The sequence below is a fragment of the Nyctereutes procyonoides genome, unplaced genomic scaffold (assembly GCF_905146905.1).
Source record: "Nyctereutes procyonoides isolate TBG_1078 unplaced genomic scaffold, NYPRO_anot_genome, whole genome shotgun sequence".
In the NCBI taxonomy this organism is placed as follows: Eukaryota; Metazoa; Chordata; class Mammalia; order Carnivora; family Canidae; genus Nyctereutes; species Nyctereutes procyonoides.
The window spans coordinates 17821621-17846677 of NW_026575024.1; the positions used below are offsets into that span (position 1 = coordinate 17821621).

The 25057-nt window shown below is 47.2% G+C and overlaps 1 protein-coding gene across 3 annotated transcripts in view; it reads left to right on the top strand.

Annotated features, from left to right (window-relative positions):
- Positions 1 to 25057, top strand: part of PTPRT (protein tyrosine phosphatase receptor type T) — a 1038801-nt gene that overhangs the window by 957704 nt on the left and 56040 nt on the right. For all 3 annotated transcript variants that reach the window (XM_055306331.1, XM_055306315.1, XM_055306321.1), the window contains 2 exons: positions 2136 to 2223; positions 17562 to 17638. In XM_055306331.1, the coding sequence (XP_055162306.1) occupies positions 2136 to 2223; positions 17562 to 17638 (165 nt within the window). The remainder of the gene's footprint in view (positions 1 to 2135; positions 2224 to 17561; positions 17639 to 25057) is intronic.

Here is a 25057-nt window from a genome sequence, read left to right on the forward strand (position 1 = left end):
CAGAGTTAGAAGTCTTTATGTTCTGTGTCCCTTTCTGATATCTCCCACACATTTCTTCTCCCTTCCCTTATATTCCCCTTCACTATTATTCATATTCCCCAAATGAGTGAGAACATACACTGTTTGTCCTTCTCTGATTGACTTACTTCACTCAGCATAATACCCTCCAGTTCCATCCACGTTGAAGCAAATGGTGGGTATTTGTTGTTTCTAATGGCTGAGTAATATTCCATTGTATACATAAACCACATCTTCTTTATCCATTCATCTTTCGATGGACACGAGGCTCCTTCCACAGTTTGGCTATTGTGGACATTGCTGCTAGAAACATTGGGTGCACCCTCCCATTTCTATAACACTTGGCTCATAACTGTTGATCATTCCACATGGCTGTTGACTTGTCTGTCTCCTCCTGGGTTGATGACTCTCAGCCCTTTTCTCCCCCAGCTCTGACTGTGAACTTCTACGTCCAACCTCCTATTCAGCATCTCAGCTTGGATGTCAAATAGTCATCTCAAATATAGCTGCTGATGCTGTTGTTACTGGGTGGAATGTGTCAAGCTGCACACTGCACTCAGCAAGCACTCAGGTGTTCTTCTAAGCACTTAACAGACCCAAAACACAACACTTCATTCCTGCCCAGTTCTTTCTCCCCATGTACTTCTTCTCCATCTCCGCAAATGCCACAGCTCTCCACTCAGCTCTTCAAGCTAACAGTCTAGAAATCAGCCTTCATAGTCCATACTCAACAATAGATGAGGTGGCCTGCCTGTGTCCCCTCTATACTCGGCATTCCCACGCATGCTTACCCAATGCCCACACTCAGGAAGCACCTGTGGATTGTTGCCCAAGGACTTTCTTAAAGAATATGCAGCTTAACTGCAGAGCATGGCAGAGGTGCTAAAGGATTTCCTAAGTCAATCAATCAATCAATCAATCAATCAATAGTTGATGGGAATTAGTGGGTAAATACCCCAACATGAAACAGGTCCGTGAGATTAAAACCCAGGTATACACTGTGGTGACTTACTCACTGAGGTACCCTGTACTGACTTCCTTCCCTCGATTGCGTCACTTCCCCCACTCTTCCCCTCCATACTCCTTAGGGCTACCTCCCAAAGAAGATCTCATATTCAAATCCTTGTTTCCAAGTCTGCTTCTGGGGGAACCCAAATCTACAATATTCAACCAAACATCCTAAAAATATCACTTCTTACTACATCTGCTGCCACCATCCTGGTAAAGAGTCCAAGGTACCATCATCTCGTACCTGGGATATTGCAACAAGCTCCTAACTGATCTCCTGACTTCCCTGCCAGGCCTCCTAGAGCCTATAGCCCATACATGAGCCAGAATGTATTTTATAAAACATAAATCAGTTCAGCCAGCTGCACTGCTCAAGACCCTCCAATGGCTTCCCATCTCACTTAGAATAATATCCAACTCGTTACCCATGACCACAGTGCCTTATAGAGCCAGTCCAGATGCTCCCACCACTACTCTCCCTGCCTCACCCTTGAATACGGTCATTGGTTACCACTTTTGCACCAGCTGTTCCCTCTGCCTGGAAAGCACGTCCTGCTTTTGGCCCAACTTTTTCACATCAATAAGAGTTAGGTTAACTGTTACTCTCTCAGAGAAGCCCTACAAGACTGTATAATCTGAAGAAATTCTTGTCCTGCATCACTATCCATTCTCTCTGCTTAATTTTCTTCACAGCACTTTCCAAAATCTGAAATTATATACATTTGCTCTTTGACTTGTGGAATCACCCAGTTGCCTGGAAGCTCAAAGGGGACTTTGTCTATTTCTCTATATCCCAAGTACCTACAAAAGTGCCAAATACCTATTAGGGACTCAATAAATATCTGTCAGATGAATAAATGAGTTAGTAAGCAAATGACTCTGCCACAGGGCCAGATTTGAGCTTATGACACACAGAAGGAATCAATAACATTTGAGTCAGTGAATGAGTAAGTCCATGGAGGGGCCACGTCTATTTCTCCCTAGGCCACATCCAAGTACACAGAGTCCTTTACACTGAGTTAACCATCCCAGCGGATCTGATTTCCCCCTGGCACATGGATAAAGCCCCTATCTCAGGCCATTCTAACCACTCTATCCTTCCTTTTTAGGCCTTACCAGAAGGGCAGACAGCTTCGTGGGACACAGCCAAAGAGGACGAAAACCGCAATAAGAATCGATATGGAAATATCATATCCTGTAAGAGCCCTGAGGGTTTGGGGAGCAACCAGCTCAGGGTTCAGAGGAGCCCAAGGCTATTCTGGTGACACAAGAGGGGTTTAAGGCATTGTGGGTTTAAGGCATCATGACTGCTGCTGGCCCCACTGCAAGGGGGGCAGGTGTTGTAAGGTGAGTGTCACCACGCAGGGCATGCATGGGCCAAGACACTTGGTGGCACCAGACCTGCAGGAGGAAAGCATGTTTTGTCAGAAGTAGGGGAAGCATGCAAGGTCATTGCCTTTTTCTCAACAACAGCTTTAACATTCCTATAATAACCCCTGATACATGGTTTGATGAAGGCAGTGTTGCGGAGCAGTTAAGAGTTCTATGGAGTCAGACCACCTGAGCTTCTATCCCAGCTGTGGGGCCCTGGGAAAGTTCCAGTTTCTTCCCTTGAAAGAGATATAAAGACAGGGCCATTTTATAAAGGTATGTAGCCCTTTGCACAGTGCTTGGCAGCATTACTCTTAGCTGTAGAATTAGTTTCTTGTGGTCACTGATGAGCAGTACAGCAGTACAGATATATAATAACATCTTATTTTAATCACAAATCACTGAATCCCCATCTGCAGACATGAAATGAGCTGGGTTGGTGGGGAGATACGCATGATCTGATGTCCATTTTGAAAAGATCACTAGGGAGCAGCCCAGGTGACTCAGCAGTTTAGCACTGCCCGTCGGCCCAAGGCCTGATCCTGAAGACCCGGGATCGAGTCCCAGTGTCGGGCTCCCTGCATGGAGCCTGCTTCTCCCTCTGCCTGTGTCTCTGCCTCTCTCTGTGTGTCTCCCATAAATAAATAAATAAATAAATAAAATCTTAAAGAAAAGAAAAGATCACTAGGGTAGCTGATTGGGAGGGTGGATTAGATTGGGAGAGACTGGAGGCAGAGGGACTAGCCCAGAGGCTACTGCAGTGGTCCCAGCTATGGATGGTGAGGCCTGAACAAGGGTAGTGCCAACATTTGTGTGTGACTGTGCATAATTTTCAGTGCTAGACTGTGAGGGTGAGAGATACTACAGTGGGACTGCATACCAGACATAGGTCACACAGTATTATCACTGCCAAATATTGGTATGTTCAGCCTTCAAAGCAGCATAAATATAGAGAGGACAAAGTTACCTCATACAAAATGTTGAGCGCATGGTCTGATTAGAACAAGAGTTGACAACAGCCTTTGCCATGGTGTACTCCACCTGGACCTTTGGATATCTCACCAATTGTGCGCAGAGCATTTCTAGCCTCAGCTCTCAGGATTACCCCATCTAGCCAAAAACAGAGTGGGGGCGGGGGAAGATCCCAAATAACAAATTATTTCTAGCACACTTCAGTGTTTTGTTTTGTTTAACTGTCTAGACATTGCCTAAGAAAAAAAAATTGGAGGAAGAAAGCGTAAGATACAGGCAGCTTGCAAAGGAAGAAAGAGGCAGAAGTTTTAGCTTAGCTGTTTCCTGTGCTGATTTAGGCATGGGCTATGAATGGTAGAACAACATTTATAATTTGTCTCTTGGAAGAGAATAATGCAGGCAGCAAGATTTCTTGCAAGTGAAGTGTTGGAGATGCTCGAACAATCAGGAAGTGTGTTATTAAGACCCGTGACGCGTGGGCCTCTGCTGAGCCAGGCTCTGCTCCCACGGAGCTGGGCAGGCAGCTGCTCATTCTGGCCATCCTCTGCTCGAGCACCGTGCATACCATGTCTTACAATATCTGGCCACTTGTCTGTCCCCCCTTTCAGACTGTGAGTTTACATAGGGGCCACTAATTAGGCTGTGAGACCTTAGGTGATCATGCCAAACGTTAGTCGTCTCTGTAAAATGGGTGCAACAATGTCTTCCTCCCAGGGGGTTGCACAGATAAGAAAAAAGATAAATGGCTAGAGCACAGCGAAGAGACCCTGCCTCCCCAAGAGATAAGGATATCCAGCCTGGGCCAGGTATCCATGCAAAATCCACACCCGTCTATCTTCCAGACATTCCTGCACATCCTCGGCAGCCAGCACCTTTGCCCGAGCTATTGTCAGCTCTCACCTGGACCCTGCCCAGCCTTCTTCCTGCTGCTGCACATCTAATCTGACCCTCAGCTTCCACCTATCTGATCTCTGACAGAAGCCAGAGAGACCGCCTCAGAATGGGAATTGGATCATGTCGCTTTCCTACTGAAAACCTTTCAAATGGCTTTCTTTCATTCTTTTTTATATATAAATTTATTTTTTATTGGTGTTCAATTTGCCAACATATAGAATAACACCCAGTGCTCATCCCGTCAAATGCCCCCCTCAGTGCCCGTCACCCAGTCACCCCCACCCCCCCTGCCCACCTCCCCTCCCACCACCCCTAGTTCATTTCCCAGAGTTAGGAGTCTCTCATGTTCTGTCACCCTCTCTGATATTTCCCACTCATTTTTTCTCCTTTCCCCTTTATTCCCTGTCACTATTTTTTTATATTCCCCAAATGAATGAGACCATATAATGTTTGTCCTTCTGGGATTGACTTATTTCATTCAGCATAATACCCTCCAGCTCCATCCACATCGAAGCAAAGCACTCCTTATGCAAAGGCCCTCAGCCACCTCTCCACTCCTATTTCATACTGTCCTCCCCATCCTGGTTTCCCCCATTAAGCCACACTGGTCTTTATTCAATCCCTTGAGCTTTCTGTGCTCATTCACACCACAGGGACTTCGCACATTCTGCTCACTCTATCTAAGTGCTCTTCCCGCCTCACTTTGCTCTACTAAATTCTACTTATTCTTCAGATCCTTCTTGGTCACCATGTCCTCAGGGAATTCTTCTGACCTTCTGAATTTGGTCAAAACCCCATTATTCACTCTTTGGGCACAGTACCTATCTTCTCCTTAACCCTCATCAGCATTGTGATTTGAGAGGCATTTGGATGACTGTTGGCTGACTGTTTTCATCACTGGAATAGATGTTCTGTGACAGCAGGCAGATGACTGTACTTCTGTGTCCCCAAACCTGGCATATGGTTGGGGCTCAGTACAGAGGAACTAAATGTTGGAAAGCAGACTCTCTGTAAGACCCCAAAGGGCTTCCGCCATGGGCCTCTCCCTTCTGGCTTCAGAGATAAAACAGAGAATAGTCAGGGAGCAGGGAGGGAAGCAGACTGGCGCATAATGACACAGGGAGCAATGATATACCATTGCAGAAGCAAGATGCTCCTGAGCCTGAGTGGGGGCCGAGAGTCGGGACACAGAGACAGACAAGACAAAAACCTTCCTGTCCCCCATGATAGCTGAGTCTCAGAAGGGTAGCAAGGGAAAACAATGAAAGGGAATGTACTCCATCACTGGGGGTGCAGAAGATACTGCCGGCACCTGTCCCACCCACACCCCGTGGCCTCACCACCTGGTGTGCAGTGACACCAGCAGGCAGCCTGGCATCCAAGGCTGGGACTAGGGTGAGCAGGCGAGGCACCCAGCATGCAGAATTCAAGGAGATGCCACGCTCAGCCGCAGGATGCCAAGAGCAAGCACCTTGCAGAGGTGGGTGCCCTGGGCACCTCGCTTGCTTCCCCCTCATGCTGCCCTGTCTGCATCTCTTTGCCTGAGGACTTGCTCCAAAGCCAGGTCAAGACACTCTGTGCAAAAGGAAGTGTCTCTCTGGCCTGTGGCATCACCCAGCTCCTCACCATCCCACTGAGGGCATGTTCTACACCTTTCCCAGGGTTCCCACAGGGACTGGGCCACAGTTTCCCACTGTAGAAACTGGCTTAAAATCCCCTCCCTTAGGGGCTGCCTTCTCTCAGCCACCTCACTGCCTCTCTCCTGCAGAAACCACATGCATTGGGATCCTCATCTTGCATCTCCTTCTGGGGAAACCCCCCAAAGGAGGTAGAGGGAATTCAAACAACTAATGATACCACATTTATTTTTTTAAGATTTTATTTATTTATTCATGAGAGACACAGAGAGAGAGAGAGAGAGAGAGAGAGAGAGAAAGGCAGAGACGCAGGCAGAGGGAGAAGCAAGCTCCATGCAGGGAGCCCAACGTGGGACTCGATCCCGGGTCTCAGGATCAGTCCCTGGGCTGAAGGTGGTGCTAAACCACTGAGCCACCAGGGCTGCCCCACATTTAAAAAAAAAAATGTATTTATTCATGAGAGACCCACAGAGAGGGGCAGAGACGTAGGCAGGGGGAGAAAGGCTCCCTGTGAGGAGACCCCGGGATCACAACCTGAGTCAATGGCAGACGCTCGACCACTGGCCACCCATGCACCCCCTAATAATACCACCTTGACAGGCTCAAACAAACCTGAATCTCCTTTCTAACTTAAGGGTCAGTAATTCTGCAGTACACTGCAGCTTGATTGGGTCTACACCCAGTACAAAAGGAGACCAGGATCAGGCAACCTGTGCATTCAAAAGCCCTAAAAGACACCGAGGAACCAAACAAAGACAGTCCTGGAATAAAAAGAGAAACTGCCCCGAGGAGTGGAAAGTGTTCCTGCCCTTGTATGTGTCCCTCCCCAAGGCAAAGTCTGCTGTGGCTTGATAAATAGAAATATTCTTGGCACCAGAAGAAAACCAAGTGTGATTAGCATCTTAAGGAACCCAGAGCTCTGGGAGGCTGGAGTGCAGGGGACAAAGGCCCAGGCCAGGAGGACAGAAAAGATTAAAGAGGAGAAGGAGGAGGGAGGGCACTGCCTACAAATGAAACAATGAAGGAGAAACCTTGGCTAAATCAGCCCTTTCTTCCAAATGAGGCTGTTTAGAATTTGGTAACAGAGACAGTGGGGCTTGCAGGGGTGGGAGGACAGGGAAGTGAAAGGGAAGGAAGTGAATGGAGATCCAGAACAAAGAGTTCTTTGCTTTCAAGCAGCTCTAGGGCAGAGACTGGGGAGGAGGGGAAATTTCAAGAATACCCCAGCGTTCCCACGTGGATGTTCTGGAGGGGGCCTCCTGTGCTGCCAGGGCTGGGAAGAAGTTATAGGGAGGAGAGGAAGTGATCTCAGGGGTTGCAAATGTCATCAGCTCCGCCAGGGTCCCAGCAGGAAATGTGACCCTCAAGGAGGGGGATTTGAAGAGAATTTAATCAAGTGATTTTTGTTTAAAGGGGTGAGCTAGGTTGGTGTAGGGAGCTGACAAGGAATAGTGCAGTCCTCAAGGCTCACTACCCCAAGGAGAAGCTACCAAGACCCCCCAGAAAGAGAGATGGCCTAACAGGAGGTGTGGCCTTCAGTGGCATCGCTGTCAGCCCACTGTCACCTCAGCAAGCAGAGCTGAGGAAATAAGGACACTGGTCGAGTCCTCTTGATCCAGTTCCTGCAGGTGCTTTCCATTGGCTAAACCCAACCTGAAGCCAGAGGACGAGGGAGTCCACAGACCTAGTCCACTGGGCTCAGCTGTACTAGAATATCGGACCCGGGGGACAGGTGGAGCCAGGTTCTAGTCTCAGTTCTGCCCTTGACCCAGTGCATGACCTTTAAGCAAGGTCACTTCATCTCTTTGACCGTCCTCAGTTTCTCCTGTCTCAATGTACGAAGGACAGATTAGGATGAATGAAGGATGGATGACTACTGAATCCAAATCCATGTAGAGACTTCTAAACCCAGATGAGACTTAGGCCAGCCTCTTTGAGTTCACAGGTGAGGAATGATGATCCAGAGATATAGAGTCCCTGGCCTGGGTCACATAGCGGGTTTGCAGGACACTCATGACCAGCGCTCCAGGCTCGTGCTGCCAGGGTGCCATGTGCTTCCTGGCAAGGCGTACGTCTGCATCAAGATGCATCATGCTGTTGGGGGAGGACATGCTAAGGGCTCTGACCTCAGAACAAATGGCCAGCTGGAATGAGCTCTTCAGAGAGGCCATTCTCAATTCCAGGGAGGAACTCAGGTTCAAAACAAACACAGAAGCTTTTCTCATAATAGTTTCTCTGCTGATTCCTAGGGAGATGGAACTAGGATGACAAAGTGGGCACTTTGTTCAGTGCTCCTGACTCTCTGTTCCCCTTCTCCTTTGGGGTCTCTGAGGGTGGCCCGTGTCTGGGTCCTACAGACAGCTCTTGGTACAGAAGTCATCAGTACCCTGCTTCATCAGAAGACTTGTTCTGGCCACAGGAGCTCTCTCTGCCAGCCCGTAGAGCAAGCCTGCTGAGACCTGAACCATCCCCCACAGTAGCCTTCAGCCCTCAGGGGTTGACTGAGGAGAGTGGGTGTGTGAGCATCCTGGCCCATCTCCCCTGAGGCAGAAAAGCCTGCTGGATCTTCCAGCAGGACAAAGCCATAGTTGTCTGAGGTGGTAACTGGCTTGATGACAAACCCCTTCCCAGAGTCCTTCCTTTCTCATCCCCTTCCCATCCCCCTTCCCACTTCCAGGGATCACCTTCCATACCAACTACTTGCACTCAAATCCTTATCTCAGATCCTGCTTCCAAGGGAACCTGAAATGAGAAAACTTCCTTCTCTCCAGAAAATTCCCTCAGTGGAGTGTGGGCTGGACACCCTGTTTAGGATGAAGCAGAAAATGCATCAGGCAGTCCCCTGTGCCTCTGCCTTCTCCCAGCGCTCTGCCCCTCCATGCTGAACCCCTCTACCCAACCACCCCACCACCACCAAAGGCTCCAAGGAGGTCCCTGCAGAGGGGAACCAACCACCCATCCTCAGTCTGCATGGAAAGGCCAGAGCAAGGAGGTGGAGGGACTGCCAGGCTGTTTCCCTGTCCTACCCTCTTCCTTGATAATGGTAATTCAATCAAGATTGAATATGCAGACCTTTACCTTCAATGAGGTACCCGGGCAGTCTCCGTGGAGCTGTATGCCTCTTCCTTCTCCACTCGTGCAAGATGATGGCATTAACATTTCCAATCCTTCTAGGAAATGATTTTTCATCTCCACAGTTCATTGTAATGAGCCAAATCTCTTTTCTCTGAAAAATTGTACCTTTTCTTTACCCTCCTGAGTGCCCAGAAGACGGGAAGAAAGGACATCATATATCCAAGTGATAGTCTCTCCCCAGCCCCACCTCTCACAAGTGATTCTCTTCTTAAGTGGATTAAGGAGGAGACCCGTTCGTTCGTTCGTTCATTGGGTTACCTTTGATGGGCAAGGAGGAGAGGAGAGGTTGTGGTTTGTCTGGAGGGTTGGAATAGCACACAGAAGGAAAGAGCCCTCTCCTCTGGGGTGGGAGTAGGAACACCACGGGATGGGCAGTGTTGGAGTAGGAATTGGCACAGAAGGAGCATGGGGGCAGTGGGACTTGGGGTTCCAGGAGGAATAGGGATCCCACCACTCTATGAGAAAGTCCTTAATCTTTTATCTTCTGAGTTGTTAAACTTCTTAGAGCCTTGAGTTTTTCATCCATAAAATGCAGTGATGATGATGATGAGATAGATAGATAGATGATAGATAGATAGATGATGATAGATAGATAGATAGATAGATAGATAGATAGATAGATAGATACACACACACACACCTCACAGGGTTACTATGACAATCAAATTGCATAGCACTTGTTAGCCCTCTAAAATAGTACCTGGAATGTCTTACACACTCCACACAGGTAAATTCCTCTGCCTCACTACCTAACATAAGGTGGATGTCTAGTCTCAGGCTCAATTCTAGAAGGACCTTTTGGTCTTTCCCAAGACAAATTGAAGTGAATAACAAGGGCATCCCAATGCTACATAATTGAACATTGATCTGCACGCTCAAACCCGAGTGTGCATCAGCTTCTCCTAGAGGGCTAGTTAAAATACATATTTCTGGGCCCCACACCGGAGTTTCTGATTCAGCAGGTTAGGGCTAGGACTCAAGAATTTTTATTTCTAACAAGCTCCCGGGCATCACTGATGCTATTGGTTAAGGGACTACATTTTGAGAACCACTAATCTAGAATAATAATTCAACTGAATTCACATCCTTGTGTTTGATTTGTTATAACATACCAGGTGCCTTCATATCTTCTTTTAATCCTTGCAGTCCGTCTGCAAAGGTAGATATGATTTTGATGTTATAGTTGGGTAAAGTGAGGCTCAGAGGAGGAAAGGAACTTGCCCCAGGTGATGTGGTTAGTGTGTGACACATTTCCCACCTGTCTTCAGAGTCTACTTGATCCCTTGGTCTCTCCTGCAGAAAGCAGAATCTGGGGACAGAACAGAATGGATCTGCAGATGGGGTAAGGGATCAGCTATGTGGAAAGCGGGTATTTGAGCACAGGATCCAGGCACACCTTGCCAGTTCTGGGTAAAGAGCCTTGAGTCACAAGCCAGGTTACCTAGAATCAACTGTATGGCTATTAAGCAAAGGGCCTTGCCCCTTTCTGGTTCTCAGCCTTTCGGACACAAATATGAATTCATTTATTAAATTATTATTGAGTATCTGCCAAGTGCCACACACTATAGAGGAGCTCGGTGACTAGGGTTCCCTTCCTTATTTTTTAAAAAAGATTTTATTTATTTATTCATGAGAGACACAGAAAGAGAAGCAATACACAGGCAGAGGGAGAAGCAGGCTCCCTGTGGGGAGCCTGATATGGGACTCGATCCCAGGATCCTGGGATCACGCCCTGAATCAAAGGCAGATGCTCAACCCTTGAGCCACCAAGGTGTCACAGGTGCCCTTCCTTAAATAGAATGTGAAAGGGAGCCACAGGTTAATCAGGTAGCCACAGAAATACAGTTGTTCTAAGAGTTCTGAACAGGGATCTCTCAGAGTCTGAGGTGGAGAGAGATCATAGGAAACTTCCTGAGTAAGGAACATTGAGCAGAGACCTGAAGAATGAGATGTTGCCAGACTTGTGGAGGTGGGTTGGGGGTGTTCTTTTACATGTGCAAAGGCCCTGGGGTCAGAGCAGATACTGTGCATTTGAGCAACTGAAAAAAGTGTAGTTATCAGCATATAGTATGTGGGAAAGGGAGCATGAGGCTAGATTGGGAAGTGGGTCCCAAACCATCAGATCATGCAAAGCGCTGTGGGCTTTGTTCCCTGTTAGTGGTGTCCTGAGCCGATTCATACCAGCTTGCAAGAACAGATTGTTAAATTTTTAGGAATTTTGTGAGCTAGTTGATGCCATGTTGGTAGCTTGAAATTAGTCATGGTGGGAGTATTTATACCACAGGAATCAGCAGACTATACCGATCAGGGCCTCTTTTTCCCTCCAGAGAGCTGTTTGCTAAACATTTAGCAGCATACCGCTGGTCTTTATCCTAAAATGACGAGGAACATATTGATTCCAGAGGGATGGTGTTTCTGTTCCCCTAGAGTTGTGTTCTGGTCTCTGCGTCTTTGCAGTGATGTCTCCCCTCCACTGGCTGCCACCAGCTTTCTCCTCCCCGCAGGCCCCTTCTTGCCCATCTCCCACCTCAGCTGAGAGCCAGGTGGGGCCAGCCTCTTCTCACCTCACCGTGGAGGAGTTTGCTTCTCCTCTGTGTGACTCTTCCCGGCTCCTTGTCTGGAATATCAAACGGGGAGTACTAAATTAGCTGTTTTTCAGGCTCGCGAAATGTAGATAGAGCATAATGAACGTTCTGGGCTGCTTGTAAATTACCTTGTATAAACTCCTTCACATCGCCCGCTGCCCCATCTTTCTCTACGCGCCTGTGGATAAACACAATTTTTCATCCTTCTAATTATATAAAGTTAGAAGAAGAAGAAGGGGACACAGAATAATATTAGTATCTCCCAGAAGGAATAAATAAACCATGAGGACGCTGCTACTCCATGCGGTGCCTTTCTGGTGGGCCTTCAGCTGAATTGCGCCCTTTCGAAAATACACACCATAGCTTTGCCTCTGCAGCACATGGATTTACATCTGGTACAGAAGGGCCAGGGGGGAACACCACATTTCTAAGCATCTCAGCCCTCAGCCTCATGTTCAGCCCAGAACCACCAACCACCATTTATTAAGTACTTGCTGCATACCAGGCACTGTTTTGGTTTTTGGTTTGTTTTGTTTTTTGTTTTGGTTTTTTTTTTTTTTAGAGCAGTCTAAGGTTTCAGAAGAAGTGAGCAGAACGTACAGAGAGAGTTCCCATATGCCTGTTTCCTGCCCACATTCAGATTCTCAAATGATTATCACCTTGTGTGCTATGTTTGTTAGAATTAATGAACCAGTATGGATCCATTATAGTTAGCTAAAGTCCATAGTTTACACTAGCATCTACTCTTTGTGTTGTGCAGTTTGGTGGGATTTGAAAAATGTATAATGACACGTATCCACCATTATAGTATCAGTGACACAATAGTGTCACTGACCTGAAACACCCCCGTGTTCCATCCAGCTGTTCATCCTCTCGCCAAGTCCCCAGCAACCACTGATTATTTACTGTGTCCCTACCAGAATGTCATAGAGCTGGAATCACACAGTGTGAAGCCTTTTCACACTGGCTTGTTTCACTTAGCAGTAGGTGTCCGTGTTTCCTCTGTGTCTTTTCATGGTTTGATCATTCATTTCTAAATAATCCCTGAATGGTATTCCATTGTATGGGTATACCGATTTGTCTATCCATTCATCTATTGAAGGACATCTTGGATTTTTTCTTCTAAGTTTTGGCAGCTATGAGTAAAACTGCTATAAACATTTGTGTGCAGGTTTTTGTGTGGATGTAAGTTTTCAACTCATTTGGGTAAATACCAAAGACAGCAATTGCTGGGATCATAGGATAAGAGTATGATTGGTTTTCAAAGAAACTGCCAAACTGTCTCCCAAAGTGGCTGCACCATTTTGCATGCCCACCAGCAACAAACCGAGAGGTCCTGTTGCTCTATATCCTCACTAGCATTTGGTGTTGTCAATGTTCTAGACTTGGGCTGTTCTAGTAGCTATATAGAGATATCTCATTATTGTTTTAATTTGAAATCCTCTACTGACATATGATGTTGAGCATTTTTTATGTATTTACCTGATCTGTGTACCTTTATAGCAGAGGTGTCTGTGCAGATCTTTTGCCCATTTCTTAATTGGGTTGTTGTCTTGTTGCATTTAAGAGTTCTTTGTATAGCGTGAGTACAAGTCCTTTATCTGGTATCTTACAAATATTTTCTCCCAGTCTGTGGCTTGTCTTTTCATTTTCTTAACATCCTCACACTTTTCATGCCTGCGTTTCCTCATTTAATCCCCCCAGTACTCTGTGAGCTATATGGTATTGGTTCACTTTCCTAAGCAACCCTAGCTAAGAGAGAGCAATTGACTTACTAAGTGATAGGGCTAAGGTCTGAACCCAGATCTGACCCTCAGCTCCCTACCTTGCATCATCAGTATATCCCACTTGCCATAGGTTAGCCCTCTGGGAATGAATGTTGGTCACTGCATAATAAAAATAGCATTTTGCAGCCCCAGAAAATAGAGGTATCCTATACTTGGACGCCCTGCAGAGCCCAGCATGGACACTTGCATCTAAGTGCCTTAATACGGAATGGAGAGTCCTCTGTAACCTGACCCCTGCCTACCCCCTCTCTCTCTTCTCCTGTTGGCCAATCTTCCCTCACACTGTGTCCATAAGACAGGAAATGGTTTTCCACCTCCCCACCATGCTTGCTCTTTCTGGAGCACTGCCTCCACTCTTGTCTTCCCTCTGATGGAAAGACCCTTCCTCACTGTCTACTAGTCAAGTCTTACCTCATTTTTTAAATTCCTCATTCACATACTACTTCACAAAGCCCTCTTTTTTCTACTTTCTCTAGCTCTGGAAGTTGGACTTCCATGTACAGTCTGTCTCCCACACGACACTGACAAATTCCTTAAGCATGAGTATCATTTTGACAGTACTTCCTGGGGCGCCTGGGTGACTCAGTTGTTTAAGTGTCTGCCTTTGGCTCAGGTCATGATCCCAGGGTCCTTGGGATCAAGCCCCACATAGGGCTTCCAACTCAGCAGGGAGCCTGCTTCTCCCTCTGCCCACCGCTCTTGCTCTCTCTTGCTCTCTCTCTCTCTCTCTCTCTCAAATAAAAATAAAATCTTAAAAAAAAAACAGAAATGATGTATTGACAGTACTTCCTCAGGCCATTCAACCAGCCTGCACATAGTAGGTTCTTCATGAATGGATGAAGACACAATATCAACAAACACCATCATTTGGCGGTTAGAGGCCGCTTTCATCATTAAGGATATTTAACTTAAATAAGTTTGTTTCTTTTGGGTTTTTAAAATCACTTTTGCTTCCAGATTTTAACTTTCATTTTATGTTAAAGAAAATTCCTTCTCAACATTTTAAACCAGAATCTCTGATTCCAATGCTATAGACCCCCAGGGGCAGTCATAACTCAATAAACAAAGGAGATTTTTGAATCAATAAGTTATTAGTGAGACCAATGAGTGAAAGCACAATGTGCATTTTGACTTTTTTAAGGCTCCTAGTTTTTGAAACTGCTGGTAACAGGGCTTCCTTAACAGTCTCAGCTCGGAGTCGGGTGCTAGGCCTTGTCTGACTCCTTCCTGGAGCGGGTGGAGGCCCCCCTGGGAAGTCCCACTTCTGAATACTGCAGGATCTGGGACCAACCATTTGCACAGACTCCAGAAGCAGTGCCTATGGGATGCTAGAAGTCCAGGGGCAGCACCATGTGTGGATGGAGCAGGGGTTCAGGTTCAGACAGACCTGAGATAGAATCTCAGCTCTGCCACTTGAGGCTGCATAACATTGGGGATGTGCTTAACCTTTCTGGGCCTCTGTTCATCTGCGAAATGAGAAGAATAAACATACTCTATCATCACTGTATTATTGGGGTAATCTACAGAGCAATGTTGAGGAATAAATTGAGTAAGATTACATATGTAAAGTCATACCTGCCATGAACTCCAGAAAAGTGAACTTCAAACTCTTGACTTCATGCCCCACTCCCCTACCACCCAAAAGGATGAGTTAGACATCCCACCTGCAACCCTTGCCCATGAGGAGTAAGAAAAGTGGCATCCGGTATATCTCTGTGTCTGTCATAGTGCCCGGCACTTGCTCAATGAATAATTTTTGAATTATTGTATTAATGGATATGAAGTAGTGTCCTGTCCAGTCCTGGACCCATTCCTTACCTTCTCATGTTCAAATTTTTCTCACAGGGAACTGACACCTGCAGATTCCATTTCTCACTTTCTTGCCAACTAGTGTCTGTTTGGCTTTGGCCAAGGATGTGCACTGGTGGGAGATTTGAAGTCAGGGAAAGGAAGAAGCCCACTCTGTCCCAATCACCGAGTCCTCTTTTAGCAGCGAGAAAGGCCACTCTTTTTTTCCAGCTCCCACCAGAGAGGCTTACGGACTCCAGTTTCCATGGGGGAGCCCCAGCACCCAGCTCTGATAACCTCGCCTCGGCCTTCTGGCCTGCCATCCCCAGTGAGGCATGTCTCCTTGCTAATGCTGATCTCTGAGTTACCACACAGCCTTTCTTCAGCTTCTCGGCTCTTCCATCACTGGCTAGCCACTTCTCTGTCCTTTATTCCCCACTGCTGTGTATACTTGTAGCAGTTCCCAGTATCCTGCTTAGACCCTTCTTTGGGAGCAGGAATATCTGAGCTCAGAGTTAAGAGAACCTCACTCTTTCAAGTTCTAGCATGCATGGACCATGGGGCCAGGCAATCCTTGTGAGCCTCAGTCTCCTCATTTGTAATGGGATCTACACAGGATCACTGTGAGCATCCAATGAGATGATTTATTCATACACTCACTAAGGATTTGTGAGTGCACCTCACTAGGATTTGGAGTGCCTGCCACATGTGGAAGCACAGAGGATGGAACAGGGAGTGAAGCACTAATGTCCCTGTTCTCAGGGGCTTCTGGGTAATAGTAGTTGATGTACCTATGAACTGCAAAGTGCTGCCTCAGTCTTTTTTTTTTTTGTAAATTTATTTTTTATTGGTGTTCAATTTGCCAACATATAGAATAACACCCAGTGCTCATCCCATCAAGTGCCCCCCTCAGTGCCCGTCACCCAGTCACCCCCACCCCCGCCCACCTCCCCTTCCACCATCCCTAGTTTGTTTCCAAGTTAGGAGTCTCTCATGTTCTGTCTCCCTTTCTGATATTTCCCACACATTTTTTCTCCTTTCCCCTTTATTCCCTGTCACTATTTTTTATATTCCCCAAATGAATGAGACCATATAATGTTTGTCCTTCTGGGATTGACTTATTTCACTCAGCATAATACCCTCCAGCTCCATCCACGTCAAAGCAAATGGTTGCTACCTGTCTTAGCAGGCTATGCTGACCCAACCTCCTGACTCTGGGGACACTGGCCAGATGCTCAGAGCCCTCCAGCCCCCTTGCTGGGAACCCTAACCCTATCCTAGAGCAGACAGTGGATGCGGAGACATGCAGTGATAGATGACAGTGACCTGGACAGCAAGCTGAGCCCCTCCTCCCACTAGACCCAGCCAGGGTTTCTGTCTGTGTGTGTCTGTTAGCATGTCACAGCATACTTTAATTAGTTGTAAAGGATTAGCCTGATTCTTCTGCACAAGGGTTTTTTTTTTTTAATGGTTTTTATTTGATGTTATTTGAAGTAACTGTGCCATTGACTAAACCCTGCAAATCTTGTTTATGCCTGGATTGTGTTTGAAATGGTATTCTCCGTAACACGTTTTTAGTTATTGATGACCTCTTTTATACTGATGGAGCCAGCTTCATTGAATGAATGTATTGATAACAATATGTGGCCAACAATCTATTTGCAACAATTCTCCAAGAGGCAAAAGAAAAGCATTTGTGCACATGTGTAAAATAGGTAAATTTGCCATTTTTAAGCAATAATGAAAATGGAGCATATTACTTCGGATCCGACACTTCTCGCCTCCGGAGTGTTTTGATCTTTCTCTCTCACTGCCCTGTAAAGAAAGTATTTCTACTGCCCTTTTAATGACAAAAATCACTAAGACTTAAAGAAGCAGGAGACTCAGGGATCCCTGGGTGGCGCAGCGGTTTGGCGCCTGCCTTTGGCCCAGGGCGCGATCCTGGAGACCCAGGATCGAATCCCACGTCGGGCTCCCGGTGCATGGAGCCTGCTTCTCCCTCTGCCTGTGTCTCTGCCTCTCACTCTCTCTCTGTGTGACTATCATAAATAAATAAAAATTAAAAAAAAAAAAAAAAAAGAAGCAGGAGACTCACCCAGGTAGGTAATGGCAGCATTAGAAGGGCAGGTGGAAAAAAAAGAGGAGTACACACAGTACTTTTTAAGGCACAGTGATCTCCCTAAGCCTCAACTGCCTCATCTGTAAAAGGGGATGAAGATGGGGTGGGGCCAGGGGTCAAATGAGACAGTGAGTGAGAAGCAGCATGATGCCCGTACTACTAATACATGGTAGCTCTGCAGGAGGGCAGTGACCCTCACCGCAGGCCCCTTACCACCACCGCCTTGTTTTCTCTTCTCTCTCTGCAGATGACCATTCCCGGGTGAGGCTGCTGGTGCTGGATGGAGACCCACATTCTGACTACATCAACGCCAACTACATTGATGTGAGAATCTTCACAGGGCTGGGTAGCTGGGCTCTGGGGTTGGTTGTAGCAGGCTCGAGATCTGTGGCCATCCCCCAGTTTCTCCCCAACAAGGGGGCCTTCCCAAAACATGTCCAGAGAGGTCTGGCTCCTCCCTAATTTGTGTGATTAGCATAACCCATGTTGATTTTCTACCTAAAGCTGCATCCTCTTTGGGGCTGGCTGGAGTAGCCTGCTCTGTGGGCTCCCAGGACAGTTGCCTGTCTTGTTCATTCACCCATTGATTCATTTATACGTGTGTCTGTTTGTCCATCCATCCATTCATTTGAAGGTATAGCCATTTATGCAACACAAATTTAAAAGTGCCTGCTGTGTGCCAGATGCTCTGGGAACCATAAAGCTAAAGGCGCCATGGTCTCTACCCTTTAAAACCTGAGCAGGAAGATAAGCTATGCACATCAATAATTCCAGGGCAAACTGGAAAGTGGTAAGTGTCATATGTTCAGATAAAATGCTGCAGGGATTCAGAGGTGGGCGAAAAAAAATCACTTCTTCCATCAGGAATGCAAAATGTGATATGAACCAAAGCTTCAAGCACAGGATGAATTTAAAATTAAAGAGGAAGAAGATGGGCTTCTGGTTAGGGCAGCACAAGCCAAGATGTCGCAGCTGGAAGCAGAAAGTATGTAGCAGCTCGGGTTGAAGGGAGCAGAGGCTATATCTTGGGAACAGTGGAAAGTAAGTTTTGAGCTAGATCATTGGTGATTCACGCTCACACGTAGAAAGCCGGACTTGACTCTGTAGACAAGAAAAAGCTATTGAAAGTTTTTGATCATGGAGGTGACCTGTTCAGAGCAGAGCCTTGGGATGATTTATCTATCACCAAGGGTAAGATAGATCCAAGGACGGAGAGTCTAGGATTCAGACACCCTGGTAGGAAAGGGGCTGCTTCACCAAAGGAGTGAGACAGTTTGCAAAGGGCGAGCACAGCCATCACAGACAGATGTCCTGTCATAGCCGATGCAAGCCAGGCTTCTCAGGACCTCCGCTAGGGGCCTGAGGGCTTGATGAATGAAGGAGATCACCTTGGTCTCTCCGATGCCCAAGTGTTTTTATAGACAGGCTATGAAATGGAGTGGTATGCGTTTGAATTCCCCATAATCTAGGCTGATCCAGATGATTCATTGATTCAACAAATATTTATGGAGCCTTGCATTAGTCATTTGTCTGTTTGCTCTCAGATATGTTTCTTGTCCTTCCCCGCTCTGCTTTGCATTGTTTATATGATTGTGTATGTGAGAGAGAGCGTGCCTTTGAGTGTGTGTGTGGGAGGGGGGTCAGGAAGGAGAGCAGGACAACCCCTACAAGGAAGGTGCTGTTGGGAGATTGGAAGGCGAAAGGAAAGCTGGTGTCATCCTCCCCTCTTACTTCTTTGGGTGGCAGCTCCAGCAGTGGCTGCATCCCAGCCATGGAGCCAGCTCCTACCAGGCACACCCACCAGAATTTCCACCTCTCCGGGGCTGGCAGCTTCTCTGTCTCCCATCATCCACTAGTTCCAAGGGTGGTTACAGCCTCCTGCTGGTGCCAATCTCAGGGATGTCACTCTGTTCCCTGGTTAGCATCTCAGCTCCTCTGTCACCTATGTCACCAGCTTCCCAGGCTGAATTCCTTGTGTCTGAAACACCCAGAGTGGTTTTGGATTCACCTGGACCCTGGCTTACAGAGGGCCTTCCCGTGGTCAGGACCTGGGGCTAGAGTTTCAGTGGAAGTCAAGGTAGACATAGTCTCTGTCCCCATGGCCCTTCTAGGAAAGTTCACAAGAAGATGGCCAGTTCAGAACAGCCTGTCTTTGAGCCTGGAGAATGCACTCTGAATATCCACCCATCATACCTCTGGCCTCTCCCTCATGCATCTAGTACTCATTTCCCAAATGCTGAGCAGGTCCTCTACTGTGTGCTAGAAATCCAGACCTGAAAAGGGACCGGGTCTGGTGAAGGAGTTAGGTAAGAAAAGAGACCTTCACAGAGCAGGGCCTATGGGAACATAAAGGAAAACCAAAGCTTTGGTTGGGGTAGGGGTGGATAGTCAGGGAAGCCTTCCTGGATGAGGTAACACAGTGCTGCCGTAGCCAGTGAGTAAGAGTCCAACAGGCAAGAAGGATTGATAGTAACCTAAGATCACCTCTTGTGTATCAACATTACTTGAACTAGTACCACAACCTCATAAGTAAGTGTGATTACTACCCATTTCCAGATGAATTAGCTGAGGCCCTTGATTAATTATGGAAGTTATCCAGATCACACTGCTAGGATGTGGAGGAGGAGGGAGCAGAAGTCTGAATCAGGGGTGGCTTTCCCTCCATGTTCTGCTGGCTTAAATAATAACAGTAAAGCTAGGACAACAGCCAGTGGCTCTAAATGAATCATGTTTGGGCCCCGTGAAGGGTGGATTTAAGGGAGTCTGTCCATGGAGACCCTTCAGTAGCTCCCCAAATTAGGTAATCATCCCCATTTTTCAGATAGAGAAGCTGAGAGACTGCAAAGCTTGAGGTGCCTGGGTGGGTCCATTGGTTAAGCACCCAACTCTTGATTTCGAATCAAGTCATGATATTGGGGTCATGAGGTCAAGCCCCATGTCCAGCTCTGTGCTGAGTGTGGAGACAGCTTAGGATTCTCTCTCTCTCTTTCTCTCTCTCTCCCTCTGTCCCCTCCTACCCTCGGTCTCTTCCTTTCCAAATAATAATAATAATAATAGATTACAAAGCTTTAGTAAGGCCATGCAGCTAGTCAGAAGTAGAAACAAACCAGGAACTAGACCATAATAATTCCCAGTCCAGAGCCTTTCCTCCTGCCCCTCCCTGCCAGCTCCCAACAGCATCTTGCAGCCAGCACATAGTGGGAACTCAGCATGCGGTTAACCAGACTGAACTACTTCCTTCCGGTTTCCCCTTGACCTTGTCTCAGCTGTGTCCTTGGGGCCCCCAGTGCTGTATGCAGCATTTGCCATCTGAGTGGTAACCCTCCCACAAAAGTTAACTTTCCTAGACAGATACTTTGCTAGATAAACAAAGTTGCAGGAGCACTACAGTCACAGCCAGCATGCACTTTGGTATGGTACAGGCAAAAATGGAATTGCCTGAAGTGCAGGTGAATCTCTGCAACATCAACACTGAAAATGCCTCCCATTCCTGCCAGGTCCTTTCATTATGCTGCATTCTGCAAGCCTTTCAGGAGAAGAAACCAGGTGTTGCAGTTACGAGGTTAAGGTCCTTGCTCAAGGTTACATGGTTAGAATCCAGTTCTCTGTGTGCTAGGGACACCCCACAATCTCATCCCTTTCAAAGAAGCAGATCACGCAGATGGGCCAAATAGCCTCCGCTAGATGCTGTCTTCATGTGTGACACTGGCCTCCACTGGATCTCAGTGCTTAGAGTCAGTTTCATGAGCCCAAAGTCATGAATTCAGCCCTTGTTGGGCCTCTGGAGTCCAGGCCTTTCTACTTTCTAGCCTTATGATCTTGGTAAATTATTTACTTGTTCTGATATCTGTAAAGTAGGATAATAATGCTATCCTAGCAGAATATCAGTCTCCTATTAGGAAACAGAAGCTCACTCAAAGGAAGTAACAGGGGGCAGAGGGGTTAGTGAGGGTTGGAACAGAAATAGGGGAAATCAACATGGTTGGTTGGTCTGGGCTCCTGTGTCTGCCCCCCATTGGCCAAACCCAACTGGAAGCCAGAAGCCATGGAAGCCCATGATGTAGTCCATACAGATCAGCATCCATCCATGGCACAGAGCTGAGTATGGAAGGTAAAAGTGAGATCATTGAGGGATAGAGAAGATACCAAGCACAAGCACCTCCCAGTACGTTACCCATACAGGGTGGGGAATCACGTTAATTGTGAACCTACTGTGTGCTCCAGCAAACTTAAAATTCCTATCATCCTTGGGAATTCCTGGCAAGACACACCCTGGATGGCTCGAGGTCCTCACTCTTTTGCCCTGGTCTCTACCCCGGCTGAAATCCTCCTGGACATCTGCTCTCAGCAGAGCTAACTGCCCATGCTGGAATCATTTATCCACAATTGGATCTTGAGGATCCATTAAAACAGCTCCATTTGGATAATGAGCTGGATGGGGCCAGCCCTGTCTGTGCCTCCAGAGGCCACGGTTCTGCTACCATCTGAACCATACCGCTGGCGGGTTTGTTTGCACACCCGAGAATGTATTGGCCACTTGAATCTGTTATAAATTACCAGTCTGGAAATAAATATCGTATCTGGGTCCCCAGTAAGTAACAGATGCATGAGTTCAGAGTGAGATAAATGCGTTTTGGATGCAAGCCTCTTTCCCATTGCTCACAGACGGATGGAGGCAGGCCCGGTGCTGGTTTGCAGTCGATCTGTGTGCTGTGTAGGTGGGACTTAAATGAACTCAAAGTTCTTTTAAGGTTAGGAAGTTTTCTGTACCAGTTCTTGGCAAATCCCCAGTAAAGCCCCAGTTGAGCAATACATTTCATTTAATCTCTCTTGCTGAGGTGTCCTGTGGTTGGAACCTTTTCTCTTTGGGGACTGGCTGGGGTCTTGGGGACCAGAGAGGGCCTTTTCCCTCACATGCAGGGTGCAGACAGGCACACGACACGCATGTATGCATGCCTTTGGTATGTTTTTATTGAGGCTGATGGCCCAGGCAGACTTCTCTGTGCTGAGGACACAGCCACCAGCAAACCCTGGACACAGCCCTGCCCTATTGGCACTCTCGTTCCACTGGGGAGACCAACCATGAGTAGGTACATCACCAAGGAACATTATGCTCCTGGGGATAAGGACCCTGAAGAAAATTAACCCAGAGAATCATGAAAGCGTTGGACAGGGTAGTCAGGGGTGGCTCTCTGTGGAAGTGACTAGCAATCCAGCAGAAGCCAGGATGGAGGGAGAGAGCAAAGCAGCCAGTTAACTGGGGACTGATGCAACAGGCACGGAGAATGGCCAGCGTGAAGGCCTCTAGATGGAAATGTGACTCCTGTTTCTGAAGAAGGGCAAGACAGCACGTGAGCCGGGGGCAGAGCAGTGGGAACAGAGAATGCCACTGGAGGGAGGAAATAGGGATACCATGACAAGTACCCCAACCTATCCTCAAAGACCTGTTTATGTGTGTATGCCACCTACCAGCCTTTGCTGAAAACTGCACCCAGCTCCAAGTGGCATGTGCTATGGCCCATGGGAGAAAAGTCCAAAAACCGTAGTGCAGCTCGTGTTGTGTGTTCGTGGGGCACATGCAAAAGCCCACAGGACTGCTTAGGAGGAGGGAGGTCTCGTTTGAAGTGCAGTGCAGGGAAGCTGGGATATAGGGCCCATGGGAGGAGATGGAGAGGGACAACTGGCAGCAAGGCTATGACTTGTCCTGAGTTAAGACATTTGGACATTATTGTGTAGACAGTGGGGAGCCATTGCAGGCTGATCAGTGGGGAAGTGACTAGATGTGCATTGGAGAGTTCACTCTGGCTGGAAGCAAATGGATGACAGGACCAGACTGGAGGCAGGGAGGCCAGCAAGTGGCAGGTGCCGTGGCCTGGGTCGGGAAGGACAGGACTGTAATGAGGCATCATGATGCTGGTGATGGAAGAAGGTGGGCTTGAGAAACCACATCTGTCTACACTCTGGGGGACTAGTTTCTTGTTCCCAAACCTACCGAAGAAAACTCCCAGAGCCTAATTCCTCCTTCAAGCCTGGGGAACCCTAACCATCTTGACTTGAAGGAACAGATAGCTTCTGGTCCCTCTTACCTCCCTTCCTACTTCTCTTATCTCAAAGAGGGGCTCAGTTTTCTGGTAGAAGCAGAGCAATGAGGAGGAAAGGGCTTCTGAGCTTGCCATCTCCCAAGTGGCCAACAAGGACACTTAGTCACAGTAGGCACCCAATAAATGTTTGCCAGATAACTGATAAAATAATATAAAGTCATATATGTTAAGTCTTAGAATAGTGCCTGGCACAGAGTAACTGCCGTATAATCCAAACAGCACTACTATATGTATATAAGTACCCTCATTTGATGGCAAAAAATCAATTGAGGCATAAGAAGGTTAAGTACTTGCTTGAGACCACACAGTTCATAAAGGTCAGAGCCAGGATTCAGACCCCAGCAATTGGGTCTAGAGCCACTCATTCACGGGACATTTGCTCTGAGTCTTACACTGTGCTAGGCTCTATGGGGAAAAAAATTAATATTTATTTACTTTAGGGAGAGTGTGAGCATGAGCAGGAGGAGCAAAGGGAGAGGGAGAGAGAATCTCAAGCAGACTGCATGCTGAGCGCAGATCCCAACACAACATGGGGCTCTAGTCATGACCCTGAGATCATGACTTAACTCAAAACCAAGAACCAGATGCTCACTGGACTGTGCCACCCAGTCGCCCCTCTATGGAAACATTTTTTTATTTTTTAAATTTATTTATTTATTTATTTATTTATTTATTTATTTATTTATTTAACATTTTTTTAAACTTAGGAGGCAGCATTTGTCCTCAAGAAGCTGATAACTTCACTAAGGAGCTAGGACCACTCAAACGAAGAATTTAGGGGCACTGATGATTCCTAGTGACTGTGGTTAGCCTGCTAGTTCTGGCCACACCACCGGCCGTGGGTTGGTGCTGACAGTGAACTCTGGCATCTCTAGAGTATGCCCAGCAATCAAAAGGCACCTACTAAGTATTTCTGGAGCAAGGGGAAGACCGAGGTAGAGAAATACACAGGGGACTCAAAACCCAGTCTTTGAATCAGAAAGTGGATCCAGGACTTCAGGGATGCCACGCCTGTTTCACCATAAACCATACAGATGGCAATTCTGGCTGGTTTCCCAAGTGAGAGGACCTTGAGGCAGCTCATCTACCCCGATGGGACAGAAAGACTGATCACCAGCATTTGAGACAAAACTAGGTATTCATCTAACATTAGGGCTCATTCTCTCCTGAGAGAGAACCATGAAGGAGAGTGGATTTTAGGGCTCTCGATAACCTCTCCACCAGCAGGCTCCATTACTGGCATCTCTAGTTTGAAAATGTATAGATCCATCCATTCGTTCATTCGCTCATGTATTCATTCACATATTATGTTCAGTGGTATGTACTAAATGCAAATCATTGTCCAAAACTTGAACTCTACCCAGTAGGATATAATTCCTCTCTGGAGCTAGAAAAGGGATCCTCCCTGTATCATCGTACCCAGGCAAAAGAGAAGGCTGTCTTCAACCTCTTCCCCAGTGATTAGGGTTATGGAGCACAGAGCAACCCCACAGCAGAGCATGGCAGGGCCTCCTGGGACAGCGAAATGTACAGGGATATCAGAAACTGGTCTCCAACTCAGAAAGTAGTCTCGCCCGCCCCTAGGTCACACCTGTACGGGGCCCTCCTGGTGAATGGGACTTCCAGTCCCAAACCCAGCCCT